Raw genomic sequence first — 13,787 nt, 5'->3', positions numbered from 1 at the left:
CATCTCGGATCGCGTCTTTGAACGCAGATTTGACTCTGATCTGGGGCTTTTGTCCAGGAGCTCCAAAAACTGTTGGAGAGTGGAAAATAATGGCGAAAGTTGTGTAGTATGAACTAGGCATTAGTGAGCACAGCAAGTTGCTAAACATTTCATCATGAACAAGGCACCCCTGCTCTTATCACCTGTTCAGTAATCGGATAGGACCAGCGAGCTATCAGGATTTAAGGGATTTTTTTTTTTCTATCACACAGTTTCAAAGGTGTGATCGAGGATTGTGTGAAGCAGATGAACCAGGAGCTGGTTCAGATGAAAGGTACGGCCAAAGGGAGCAACGCTGCCATGGATGCAGAGACTGTCCTCCGGCCTCTTATGGACCTCCTGGATAAAAAGTTAGTATTTACTGGATGCAAGGTCAGCGTTTAACCTTTAACATGTGATGCAATTTTGTACCCTGGTCTTCACCACGTGCCAACCTCTTTTGCAAACCAATTGAAAGTCATTAATTCAGGCATCAATAGGCTCAGCCATCTACTGCCATCAAGTTTGACAGTTTGGGCCTTGAGGTGATAGGATTTCACCCGGTAAAATGCTAGTAAGAAGCGTGGCTAGTGGGCTAACATATTTAGACTTATTTTTATTTACAGTTATTAATTTCTGTCACTCTACATGTAATCACTGCTTTTTCTGTTGCTAGTATTCATTCAGTTATTTCACAAATGATAAAACAATTTCAGAAATGACAGGCCAATTCCTTATCTTGCAGGGCAGCTGGATTCTAGCGATGTTATGAGTTGATGCAATAATCACATATCACTAGAAAATCCATCTTATCAGACATCATGTAATGTCCAGCAAGCTTGTGCACGGACACATCTGTGTGCTATGAGGAGTTACTGGCAGCTACTGGCTTTGCTTAGGTGTGTGTGATGCGACACAGACTGTTGTTCTAAACAACACGGGTACTCCAATAGAGGTTAGCATAGATACTACAAAAGTATCAGTTATATAGGAACTGGAGAGTATTTATTCACTGAGAGAACAGTAATGAACGGCACTGGAAGCATTTCTTTATGGGAAAAGTTGTTTCCGCTTTTCTCCCGACTCTCTCGGTAAGAGTTTGATTGATTGATGGTTCATCCAATCACCTTGCCAAGTATTTTGTGAAAGTGCCTGCCCTTTTCCAAACCGTTTCCAATGACAGCTTCTCAGATGGTTCTGTTTAGCAATCCATCTGGTGGGTCAGGTTAGCCAATCCCACCACATCATTCAAACTGACTGGTATCAAAATTCACTCAGATTGAACTCTTTGCGATAGTACCTGCAGAGTTCCTGAATCGTACGATTCGTCAATGTTAATTTTTGTGTGAGGTGGTTGTATCAGAATCTATAAGGGCAAGTTGATTAATAGATACACACATTTCAGCTACCTCTACCCACTGTGTATAACCATTTTCTTATGCAACCATGGCTGGACTATCCAACTGGCCAAAGTGGCCAAAAATCCCAGCTTTACTGCATGTCAATTGGCTTAAGTTACTGAATCAATTCCATAACTGTGTTGTGTGTGACCACTAAAGTACAATATCAACAGTGGTGAGTCCTACATTACTAGCTAATGATGGTCCTGTCTTATAGATGCTCATGTGTCGAAATCTAGTTTTGATGTCGTTTTTTTTTTATGTAGGTACTTAGAAATGGCACTGAGATGGTAGATGAGGTAGTCCCAACAGCACTCAAGGATTTCAACCAATGATGAGTTTTTCCAGTTCCATTTTATTTCTATTTCAGTTTACTTTTTGATAAATAAAAAATAAATATAATACCCAATTAAATGAATACAGCAGTACAATGATTATGACTATTTTACAATTATTTTTAGACCAGGATTATCTGTTAGTGTCTTCAACCTTCAAGGACTATATTTATTGTCATTCTTGAAAGAACCATAGCGCTGATATGCTTCAACTGATCTCTAGGAATCGCTCTCAACCATTTGTCAAAGCAACATTGAGGCCAATGGGGTATTACAGGGAATCCTCTTAATGATATGGAAATACCAAATCCTTCCTCTTGTCTCTGAGACCCTGCTTGCACAATAGGGTGAGATTAAAGCATAAAGCTGCTGCATTTAATCTATGAATCACAGGTGTTTTTTTCTTTTCTTTAATCATATTATTTATTAAAGCGTCATCACTTATTGTTGTCTTTAGCTGTGTTTGCTCAGTTTGAGACACGTGCTTTGAATGTTGACCTGACAAATGCTCTTCTTTTGCTGCTTTACAGTTTGATGTTATTTGCCAAGATTTGTGAGAAGACAGTGCTGAAACGAGTCCTCAAAGAGCTTTGGAAGATCGTGCTGAACACCATCGAGAGAACAATTGTTCTGCCTCCACTGAATGACCAGAGTGTGAGTTTGATCAATGATCTGTTTTTTCCTTATTCTGTTACTCTTTTATCTCTTGGCATGCCCTCCACTTCCCTCCTCTTCTCCACCTGTCTCTTTTTCTCTCTCTCTCTCTCTCTCTCATATTCTCCATCTGTTCAGCTCTCTCATGCTCCTGCATAACATACAAATTACTGTACAGGAAATGAAACATGGCATCTCTAAATCTTCACACACGTGGAGTGAATTGTTAATCCTTCTGTTAGAGCTGGGTTGATATTTTTCATCTCCGGAATATCTTATTTTCAGTTGTGTTGGTTTTGGTGTATTGTCTATGGCAACATGAAAGTGTACTTTGGCATCATGTCAAGCAGTTTTCCAACATTTTCATCTCCATGGCACTTGGAGTTTCCAAAATAACCAGCTTTAAAGATGCAATGTGGAATGTGTGTAATGCAAGCCACGAAGCCAGCCTCCAAAGAAATAGGGGCAGCATGTCAACTCTACTACCTGGTCCAAACAATCTAAAAAATATTTAAAAAAAGAAGCCAACTACTTACTGACAGCACGGCAAGAATACATCAAATTTGACCAAATCTGAGAACTGGACAAAATAACACTGCTGTTCTTATAATCACCACGTGTGGCGACGGCCTAATGTTTACATTAGCCATCTGTGTGTTTACTGTTCCACTAACCGGGGGCTGTTCTGTACAGTTCAGTACACTGACCCCAGCGCCCTGAGCAATTTGAATTCAGCCACATCAAAGCCCAGCTCCAGGAGTCACAGCAGGCCGGTGGAGTGCTGGGTCTTAATTGGGTTTAAAACACAATTACATTAATGAGTTAATGTTTAACATGTTACCCCTTCATCTTCTGTTGCTTGTTTTGTTTTTTTATAATATATTTTTCATATTCATCTATTGAGTGTTTATTTTCCTTGCGTTAACGGAAACATATCTGTCTGTCCAACAGCAGGGAGCTCAGATGATCTTCAATGCTGCCAAGGACTTGGGACAGCTGTCCAAACTGAAGGTAATTTTTGGATGAACCAAAAGTGGGCTTTGCTAATCTTAGCTAAAAAATGACATCTCTAATTATGCTGAAAATTACGTATTATATTGTAAATATTATATCAGAGGCATTAGATAATACAGACTCTTTTTGTAGCTTTCCAGATATGTAACTAAATGTCAGAGTGAATAACATCATGGCAAGTTACCAAGAATGTAAAATGGATGTTTCTCTCATCCACAGTCTAAAATTGTTTGGATGGAAATAAAATGATCAGTTAGCACCTGCAACTTATTGTGCACTTAGATTCACTTTATCTACAAATTTGGATGGATGGATTATGTAATTTGGAAGCATTGTTATTTAAGCTACTGTAGGTTTTTACATTGTACAGTGTAACTCAGTGCAACACTAGCCGGGCTGATATCTAATTGCTGATGTGACCGGAGGATGTGTAATCCCTCGAGCTCTGTGTAGTGAGGCATTGGAACGGATCAGTGGTTACACTGTGGTTTTACTAACAACAGCGGTATGACAGTTCCACAGAGAGGTATTTTAGCTCTGATTAATACAGGAGATGCAAACTGAATGTGTGTTTATGTGCATTTATATATGTGTATACTTGTTTGTGTGTCTGATGTTCTTTGTGGAAACTTCTGGGTATAGTACGTCAGTACACAGATGTTTTTTGCTCCCAAAGCATTCAACATTGACATTTGTGATTGTGACTGATTATCTTTTTCATGTAGTACATTATGTTACTTGCTGTGTTCAATTACTTCCTTATGATATACAATTGTATTTTATTGTATTATTAATGCATGTGTGTAACCTCATTTACTACATGCAAAATGACTACCCCTCAAATTATTATTCAAGCACTGAATTCTGACCAATGTAATGGCATAGCAGAGTTACTCAGGCTTATATGTTGTTTGTCTGACACAGATAATGCTGTGTGCAGGACTGTTTTGACAATCTATCCTTTGAGCTGGTCATTTCTGGGCTGCACTTATCTTCCAAAGCATATGTCACGTTGGAGGATCTATTGTGTTTTATTTGTTTTCCCTCTTTATTTGGTTGAAAGTTAACCATTTATCTTAAAGAACATTCAATTATGGATATATGAGTAAAAATATCATAAGTCACTCGAACAATTCTATTTGAACACTAAATTCTACCCTACCTCCTTTTTTGTCATTGAATAAAAAGCATTATGGGGTTTTCATTTGAGAGAAATATGTTTTTCCTCCATACAGCCTTTAATTATTTTGGAGCTGGCCTAAGCGCAGATGTTGATTAAAGTGTTTTCTGTCTCACACCAGCTCTTTAAAATCAGTTTAAAACAGATTGGTGGCAGACAAATCTATATCATATTCAGCATACAAAAGAAAAATGTGTATGTAAAATGTGTTTCATATCTAGCCTCTAATTTGAGGGATGGTATGTGCATTTTCACAATGTACCACATTGTACAACCCTTTTCTAAATAGGTTGAATAAATCTCAGCGAATAACAGCAAGACTTGTGAGCTTTTGTACACATGAGTAGCCAGACGGATGACCCTTTTCATGAAACATTAATGCCAATTTTAGGGCAAACACCCCTGGAATTAAGGCAGTGCCAGAAGTTATTTGCTGCAATCAATTCACAAATCAGGAAATCCTAAATTATAATTGTCAAAAAAACATTTTTTTTCATGTTAGAACTGGTCTGAGACAGCACGGCTCAAATGTGTCAGACACTTGCAGTTTAACACTCAATCTTGAGTACCATGGCCCACGTAAGGTCATAACCATTAAACTGGAGAAACAGCTTAATATTTGAAGCACTTGAATGTGATGCCGTTATTGTTTTGCCAACTGTAGAGTGTTTGACTTAAACTGATATCCCCCCCAGGAGCATGTCATTCGAGAGGAAGCCAGAAGTCTGACTCCACGACAGTGTGCAGCCATGGACCTCGTGCTTCCCACCATCAAGGTGAGTTTTATGTAGATTACATTGTTGGCTGTACAGCGAGAGACACCTGGGTGGCTTGACCTTTAGAAAAGACAGGACCTTTAGAAAAGACAGGAGAGCATAGCAGAGCAGAGATATGCAAATGAACTTAAATGCGAATTTTGTAAATCAAAAACAGTGAAATGTGTGGGGCTGTGGCTTATGTCATGATGTCCTTAGGACATCGTGGTCTGAATTGTTATTGAGCCCCTTTTACTATTTTCCTCTGTTCCTCTGTTCAATAAATGGGCTCGTTAAAGCAAAAAGAAAGTGTGGAAAGCAGAGGCACTGGACTCGGAGAATAGTGATGTTTATAGCCAGATACTTACATGCTGAAAAAGGTGCATTAACAGTATAGGTATATCTGAAATGGAAAAACAACCTCTTGTGTGTGTGTGTGTGTTATCCTTCACTGTCACCTCACAAATGGCAAATGAGCTGACATTAATTGTTTGAAATCTCCTCTTTTTGATAGTATTTCTATCTCCTTGCTGTTTCTTTTTGAGACACAATACAGCTGCAAGTAGATGAGAGGATACGTAATTAATAACATCCAGGAATATGGAAAGTTGCCAAAGCCTCTCAGCAAAAGAACGTGTGAAATGCAGCGCTGTTAATTTACTGCCATACTCCTCGTTGTTGTAAAGGGATTTGAGACAATTTCAAGACCAAGCCTCAGTTCTACAGGGACAAGAAGAGAGTTATGGTGACGTGCCACTAGGGGAACACTGCATCATAAAGTGCAGACAAGACTAATTGATTCTGCTGTCTCCAAGGAAACTACCTGCAGGTTTAGATCAATCATGTTGCTGGAATTCTGTTCATCAGTATTCCAATGAGAACAGTCAATTAACATAGATCAGTAATGCCTTCGGAGAGTTAGACGATCAGCCCAAGGAATGCTATTCAGGGGGTTCTTTGCATCATATTTGTCATATAGCACAACAGCTTTAAACCTGTTATCTACAACAGACAAAATATACTGATTAATACAAATATATATTATTATCTCCTATTTCACTAGTGAGCCCAAATGTACATATTGTATTAAGGCACGTATACAGTGGAGTGGCTAAAACACATATCTACTTGAATATTTTGCCTTGAGTGCATTTAGTGATTATCCCACTGAAAATATTTGATCCAGACTGAACTTTGATCCTGCAAAATCTAATGGGTAGGATAATGGGTAAATGCACTGGTCCATAGAGGAGATCATATGTGATGGCAGATGGCATGCAGTCCATTCAACTGATTCCCAATAATGGACTGTTAGGTCCTTTCTTTGAACTCTGGCTTGTGAGGGATTGTCAAAGAAAGGCAGCTGTTTCTTTCTCACAACTCCCACAATGTGTGTGTGGATGGACTACACATCAGAATATGTTTGTTCTGTTGTCAGATAGAGGTTTATAAATGCAGTATATTGAAAATACATGGGAGTACCCGTTTGTGTAGAGTAACCTCACCTGGTTCACCACAAGATGCCAACCGCTGATAAGCCTCGAGGATAGAGAAGAACAAAAGAAAAAAGGAAATACTGAAGAAACAAAGAATGAGATTAAGGAAATAGGGAAAGATATAAGGAAGAACAGAAGGAAAGGTAAAGGGTAAAGAGACTACAATGAAGAAATATAGGTTACTGTAGGAAGGATGGCTGTCTGGCAGGTAATGTTGCCAGAGGCAGGGAGATATTTTTGAGCATGTGGGGCGATGCTGCCCGTCGCCTGTCAGAGGGAATGCAGCATTGCAGCCTAGCAGAAACACTTCCAGCATCCTCCAACACGTACGAACACACTCCTTGACCAATAAACAGTAATGCAATGACGAGGTGATTAGAATGGCTCTTCTTATTTGAACAAACATAATATTAAACACATAACCACAACATGAATGTTTAACATTAAGATTCCCTAAAGCCAAAGTGAGACACAACTATTGAATACCCCTCTCAGAGTGTAGCATATTTTCCATACAAGTGCCTTGCAAATTCAGTATTTCTTTGAAAATTTAAAGTTGAAATATATACAAATGTTGTTAATTTAATTTGACAGACATAGGGGTAGGCTATAGGATGCATACACTTTTGTCTAAGACATATTTATTGTTTTCTGTAGGCTACGTTTTAGATGAATTAAAAGCAGTTTCCCATTTACTGTGTGATTTTATTTTCTCTCTCTGGATGAACTCCACCCATGACTAACCACCTGCATGCCAGATTATGAATCATTCACAAGAGGCACACGTCAGTCAAATATTGTGACACATGAGTCATTAATGAGGCAGAAAACAGTGCCTCCCTCTGCGCTGAGTAAATCCCCAAGTACGGACCTGACACAAGTACAAAAATACCAACTAGTCCCTATTGGGGGCATCATTCTATGTGTGATGAGATGGTTTTATTCAGTGCCTCTAAGGGTATCACAACAATAAATCCTAAACTAGCACTGCAAAAACTTCAACAAAGTGTGTTCCTATAATGACCATGTGTAAGGAGTGATAGCTTAACACATAACAAGCACAACATAATAAAGGGCTTAGAAATGTGTCTCCAAGTATTTCATCTTTACTTTTCAGCTACACCTCCTGTCTGTGGCCACCCTCCCACCGTCCACATGTGGGAGTGACAGCATTTGAAACGAGAGCAAAGCCTGTTCTGTCCTCAGCTATCAGGCTTATAAGCACAATTGTGCATTAACCATCCAATGGGTTTCAGATGTAAATGCATGGTAATTAGCTTGAAAGTGGCTATTACTGCTGCCTCTTGTCTGGTGTCTTTATGTGTTTTCGCCTCCTATTTAAATGCATCCTGTCCACATAATTCTAGGCTTCTCTCAACCAATTGTAACCTGCTGCCGTATATAACTCAAAAGAGGTTGCCATCATGTTCATAGTTACTCCAAAGTTTCTGTTCAAATCTGAGCTGCTTTTTTTTTTCTGTCCGTTTGTTTTTCAGCAATACTTCCACGCCGGAGGAAATGGGCTGAAGAAAACCTTCCTTGAAAAAAGCGCCGATATGAAGTCCCTCAAATATGCTCTCAGCCTTTACACTCAACCTACAGATGCCTTGATCAAGAAATATATATGCACCCAATCCTCTCAAGGTAATGAGCTAGCCAAGGTTGGGCTCAATTAGGTTTCAGTTCAGGGAGTGGAATTACCTCAGGAGTCAAGTAATGAAAAACTTTAAGGTTAAGAGCTGTTGTTCTGTAGAGAGTGTCGCATCGGGTCGGTTCAGGTAAGAAATGCAAGCAAAGACCAAGTGATGCTAAAAGATGCTTGGGTGGTGAAAGTGGCTGGAAAGGTGCGGATAAAAGCACATGTTGTCGATACTATTGCACCACAGCTCCTCAGCACTTTCTTCAGATACTAGTTAGTAAACATAATTAAACTTGATAAACTCTGATAGTTAAATTCGGAATCCATTTTGCTGCTGTTGTTGCAGCCTTTTTACTTCTATAACAGTAAAACATTTAAGTGCATTAAATGAGAAGGAAAGCCTGATTATCACCAAGTCACAAGCTGCTTCTATTGGTATTTAGAATTGATTGAAAATAATGTGACTCCAGTCCCTGGCTCATTTTATCCTCTGCCTAGTTCTGTTTGCGGAGGTCTCAGCTTCCTTTACAAAGCAGTTAATGTGTTCTGAGCATCTCTCTGTGTCACCTTATTCTTTTTAGGCTCATATGTGCAGTGGACATTGCAGTGATTGCATTCATCCCCTCACTGTTTAAGTCCTTTTTCTCTCTCACTGTTAATAAATAAATAAAAAATAAGCACATTTTTTCAGTGGCCACATCACCCCATAATACCCTGAGGGGCTTGAATGCTCCCATGCTCTAGTTCTCCCTCTCTCTCTCTCTCTCTCTTATGAGAAACACGTAAAACACTGCCATGACACATTTATAAGATACATGTATAGTGTAAATGTATAAATTCCCTTTTGTTCTCTTTCACTCCGTCATCACTGACCCACTTGTCTCATTCATCTGTCTTCATATGGAAGTGTCTTCCCATCGCTCTCTTTAACAAGGCTGAAATACCTTCAGGTGTACGAAGAGATTCGAGAGGGAATTCAGCCCAGTGGGGCGTTGAAGCTTTAAGCTCCTGGCTGCCTCAGTGTTTAGCCTTGCAGAACACTGCATGGGCAGAAAGCTAGTCAGCCAGGCAGCCAGCAGGCCCAACCAGTGTTCTCGTTCTCGCTGACTGGCAGACGGGCATAGACGCACAGTGTTTTCGCTGTGCGTCTATTTTGAGATTGCTTGATGTGTTGTCAGTTCCTCCTCTCTCTTGAGTTGACGCCATGTTGTCGCTCTTTGTCTGAGGTGGTACAACGTGATGCCTGTAAGTGGATTTAGTGAAGTGGTAGATGAAGCGCATTAGGTCAGTAAACAGTGTGGAGATGTGCTGATGCGTGATGAAGCGCAGTGGACACCGTTTCATTAATCACCAACCCCAGTGCTCTGGCACGTTTAGACCGTCGCATACACTGGTCTATTCCTGCAAAGTGTGTGTTTGGATGCATGCAAGTGTATTTCTGTTTGTTCTATAGCTGCTTTAAGCTACAATACAAAATAGTACTAACAAAGATAAACACATCTTTCTTCATCCAGTCATGTCATGTCATTATAGCACAGCTTTCTGCTTATAAAAGTTGATTTGTCACTTTTTTTGGTTTGGAATATCATCTTGGATTTTCAAAACTGCAAGGGGGAAAATGTAAATGAATTAAATCACCACATGAATGCCTACAGCTGACCTCTCTTATCTGTTACCTCTTCTTGTTAGCATTTTGCTCACTTGATCTGCTGACCCTCCTTACTGTCGCCGTTTTATCTACGTTTGCATTCATCTCATCTTATTCACACTCTGCTCTCCCATGTCCCTCCAACTGCCCATTTCAGTGTCTCGTCTCTAACCCCAGTCAGAAAACAAGCAGAATCTAATTATAAATTACATTATTTCTGCCCGTCGCTGAAGTAAATGTGCTGCTCATTGCCCAGGTCATTTCCTAAATTTCCTAAATGTAATTTCCTAAATGTCCCGGGCTTAATTTTCATTACAATAAATCAAGAGGCTTGTTTTTCATTGCCAGCTATAATGAGCACTGCATGTTTGGCACATATTGATTAGCTATTGGATCAACATGTCCTTTCATCAACCACACAGGCACTTGCCTTCCAGGGTCAAACATCTATTTGTCCCGTACTGGATGTGAAACACATCCCTGCATCAGGAAACGTGAGACGCATGGTCAGCAATGAGTCCTAATTGTTTACTGGCAGCAGTTTGTCCCCATGTGTTTGAAACTGTAATGATGTACCTGTGCAGGGTGTGGTGCCCAAATGTCTTTCTTTGCCTTCACTCTTGTCCCCTCTCTACCTCCTACGTTGTTTTGCTTTCATTTCACTTGAGTTTACTGCATACAGTCAAATGCAGGGTTGTGTTTGTCTTTCTGTTGCGTTGAACAGGATTTCATTTTGCAGAACATTATTTTTTCCTTGCATCCCCCTACACCATCTGCCTCCTCCATGGCCTTCAAACCATTATTATTATTTCTTTTTTTTTTTTTTTCTTCTTGTTGTGGCTCCTGTTCAGCCTCAAGCTAAAGAAAACCCTGGCGTTGCTTGCTACCTAGCTACCATATGGTGAATTCAAGTTTACTCCCCTACTGTTTTACTTTATTTATTCATTTATTTTAGCTTCCACACAGAGAGAGGTGTTTTTACACCATTTTCAGATCAATTTCTGGATACCTCATCCACAAAGCTGCACCCACAGTTTTGGATCGGACTTTTCATCTCGCTCTCTCTCGCTCTCCCTTTTTTCTCTCTCTCTCTCTCACTCACTCTCTCTTTTTTCTCTCTTTCTTTCTCTCTCACTCTCTCTTTCTCTCTCGCTATCTCTCTCTCTCCCTTTTTTATCTACCTCTCTCTTTCTTTCTCTCTCTCACTCTCTCTTACGATCAATTTTCTCAAATCTTTTTTATTTCTACTTCCTTATCCCTCTATTTCTCTCCCTGGCTTCCTCTCTGCCACTCCTCCAGTCTCAATGATTTTCATTGTGCTTTTTTTTTTTTCAATTCTCCTTCTTGTTGTTTTGGTGTGTGTCCAGGTCAGTCATCCAACGGATCGGTGGGGGAGGTGTCGATGCAAGTGAATCTCATCTCTCACCCTGGCACTGGAGAGCACAAAGTCAGCGTTAAGGGTGAGATTTTCCTATGCAATCAGTGTCTCACTCTGATTTATAATGGATTTATCCCTGCACAATGTTTGTGTTTCAAATGGTCTACAAATAAACTCTTGCAATTTGACTCATAAATGACACCCAGAGATGTTTACTGTTAATGTTCCAGACAAGTTCTGCTATTAAATTGTATTGTATTTGCTCTGATTATTGTTTTCTCTGTATTTCTCAGTGTTCGAAGTGAACAACCTCATCTGGCAAACCAACGCCATGTTCCGGCCGTTTGTCGAGGTAAACGCCGTGGGACCACACCTGGCTGACAAGAAGCGCAAATTCAGCACCAAGACCAAGAATAACAATTGGTCACCAAAGTACAATGAAACATTCCAATAGTGAGTAATCATGCATCCTTTATGGCAGTTACAGAGAACTAGGGGTGTTTTCAAAAGCTATTATTATTAATATTATTATTATCATCCACCATTTTGCTGGCTACATACAACTGAACAAATGGTCAACATTCTGTACCTGTACTATATGCTGCAGTATCTTCAAACTAGTATTCAGTATGCTATCGGCATACTGAAAAGATCCTCCAGCAACATATATACCACATAATACCTGACTGCCAAAGTCTTTACAGTTTTTCGAATGCAATTGCCTTACCAGCTCATCTGATCATTGCATGAAGCTGTTGCATGTAGTCATTCTGAGCCAAGCCAACTAAAGTCACTGAGCTAAAGTGACCATCAACACCAGCGTGCTACATCAGTGCAGACTCAGTGCTGTCTGCATATAGATTTACTCTTTATTTTATCATTTGAATTTTAAGAAGCTGTTCAAGTTGCTGCGGATGATTTAAATAAACAGCCTAAAATGAAGGTCTATCTTGCGATAGGTGAAGTAGGGGGAACAATGGCCTCTTTGCCACTTCCTACACCTCTACTTCTGGCAACCTTGCTCTGACCACGCGGGTCTTAGAACTCAGCCTTCATTTTGATCTAAACTACTCACCCGTACTTTCAGGACTGCATCTCGCACAGTTGTGACGCCATCTCTGTGACAAAATATGTGAAAGTACTCAAAACCGCTTCTGTGGCAGTACAGTAGGTGTCTTCAGGACCACACAATGCTAACCCACAATGACACACACACAGACTGGTGAAAGGTGAAAATAATACCAGCATCACTGTTGTGGCTGGCCACAAAAAGTTGGCTCAGAATAATGGCTCATTTCAATAGAAACATTAATTTCACTTGCAAAACACGACTGAATTGTCTCATCACAGCCACACATCTAATAAGCTGTGGGAATATCACCCAGCCACAGTCTCTTCCTGACACTATAGTCACTGGGAACAAAGCCGAATGTGACTGTCCAAAAAGCAATTTGTGTGCACTCGTGTACAATTCTTCATAATGGCACTTTGGGCCTTTAATTACGTTTCAACAAAAACATACATCAAAGTCAAGTTAGTGTACTTTTAGGTGACTTACAGCTAACTTGACAGTATCTAAACTGTCACAACGAGGTAAACCCTACAGTTCTATTATTCATGCAGGTTAAATAGCTTCCTTTTTAATACTGAAGTACTGCAGAATAGTAAAACACTACTGATTTTGCTTCATATGAACTTATTTAAACTCTTGAGTATGACCTTTCTTCTCTCTGCGTGTCATTTCTCCCAGTGTTCTAAGTAATGAACATGGTCCGGAAGCCTACGAGCTGCACGTCTCAGTAAAGGACTACTGCTTTGCCCGTGAGGACCGCATCATCGGCATGACGGTCATCCAGCTAAGAGAGCTAGCAGACAAGGGCAGCTGCTCCGCCTGCTACCCCCTGGTGAAAAGCATCTCCATGGACGAAACTGGCCTCACCATCATGAGGATACTCTCTCAAAGGACCAATGACGAGGTGGCCAAAGAGTTTGTGCGTCTCAAGACAGACACACGCTCGGTGGAGGAAGTATCATAATGTGCAAAAAAAAAGAAATGCAGTATTAAAAAAGTTGTGTTGTCTTAAGTGGGAGATAAAAAGAAAAGGCAGAAGGAGAAGGAGCAGTAGCAACAGATGCTCTTTCTGGATAGGAGCTGGAGAATGAGATTGTCCAAAGAGAAGCGCAGGAGGCCCAAATGTGGCGAGGCAGCAAGACAGTGAGAGAGAGAGAGAGAGAGAAAGAGTTGTGTTTGTTTGTTTGTTTTTGTGCAT

General features: G+C 40.1%; 1 protein-coding gene across 1 annotated transcript in view; it reads left to right on the top strand.

Annotated features, from left to right (window-relative positions):
- unc13c (unc-13 homolog C (C. elegans)) overlaps positions 1 to 13,553 on the top strand; it is a gene marked incomplete at both ends in the record, with an annotated part of 85,137 nt that extends 71,584 nt beyond the window's left edge. The window contains 8 exons of the mRNA XM_079162216.1: positions 252 to 389; positions 2,284 to 2,407; positions 3,359 to 3,418; positions 5,297 to 5,377; positions 8,349 to 8,496; positions 11,507 to 11,599; positions 11,811 to 11,970; positions 13,268 to 13,553. Coding sequence (XP_079018342.1) covers positions 252 to 389; positions 2,284 to 2,407; positions 3,359 to 3,418; positions 5,297 to 5,377; positions 8,349 to 8,496; positions 11,507 to 11,599; positions 11,811 to 11,970; positions 13,268 to 13,553 — 1,090 coding nt within the window. The remainder of the gene's footprint in view (positions 1 to 251; positions 390 to 2,283; positions 2,408 to 3,358; positions 3,419 to 5,296; positions 5,378 to 8,348; positions 8,497 to 11,506; positions 11,600 to 11,810; positions 11,971 to 13,267) is intronic.
- Positions 13,554 to 13,787: the final 234 nt, after the last annotated feature.

This window comes from Pholis gunnellus (genome assembly GCF_910591455.1).
Source record: "Pholis gunnellus genome assembly, chromosome: 1".
Taxonomy (NCBI): Eukaryota; Metazoa; Chordata; class Actinopteri; order Perciformes; family Pholidae; genus Pholis; species Pholis gunnellus.
The sequence above is the reverse complement of the archived record's forward strand: the minus strand, read 5'-3'. Positions and strand labels throughout refer to the sequence as shown.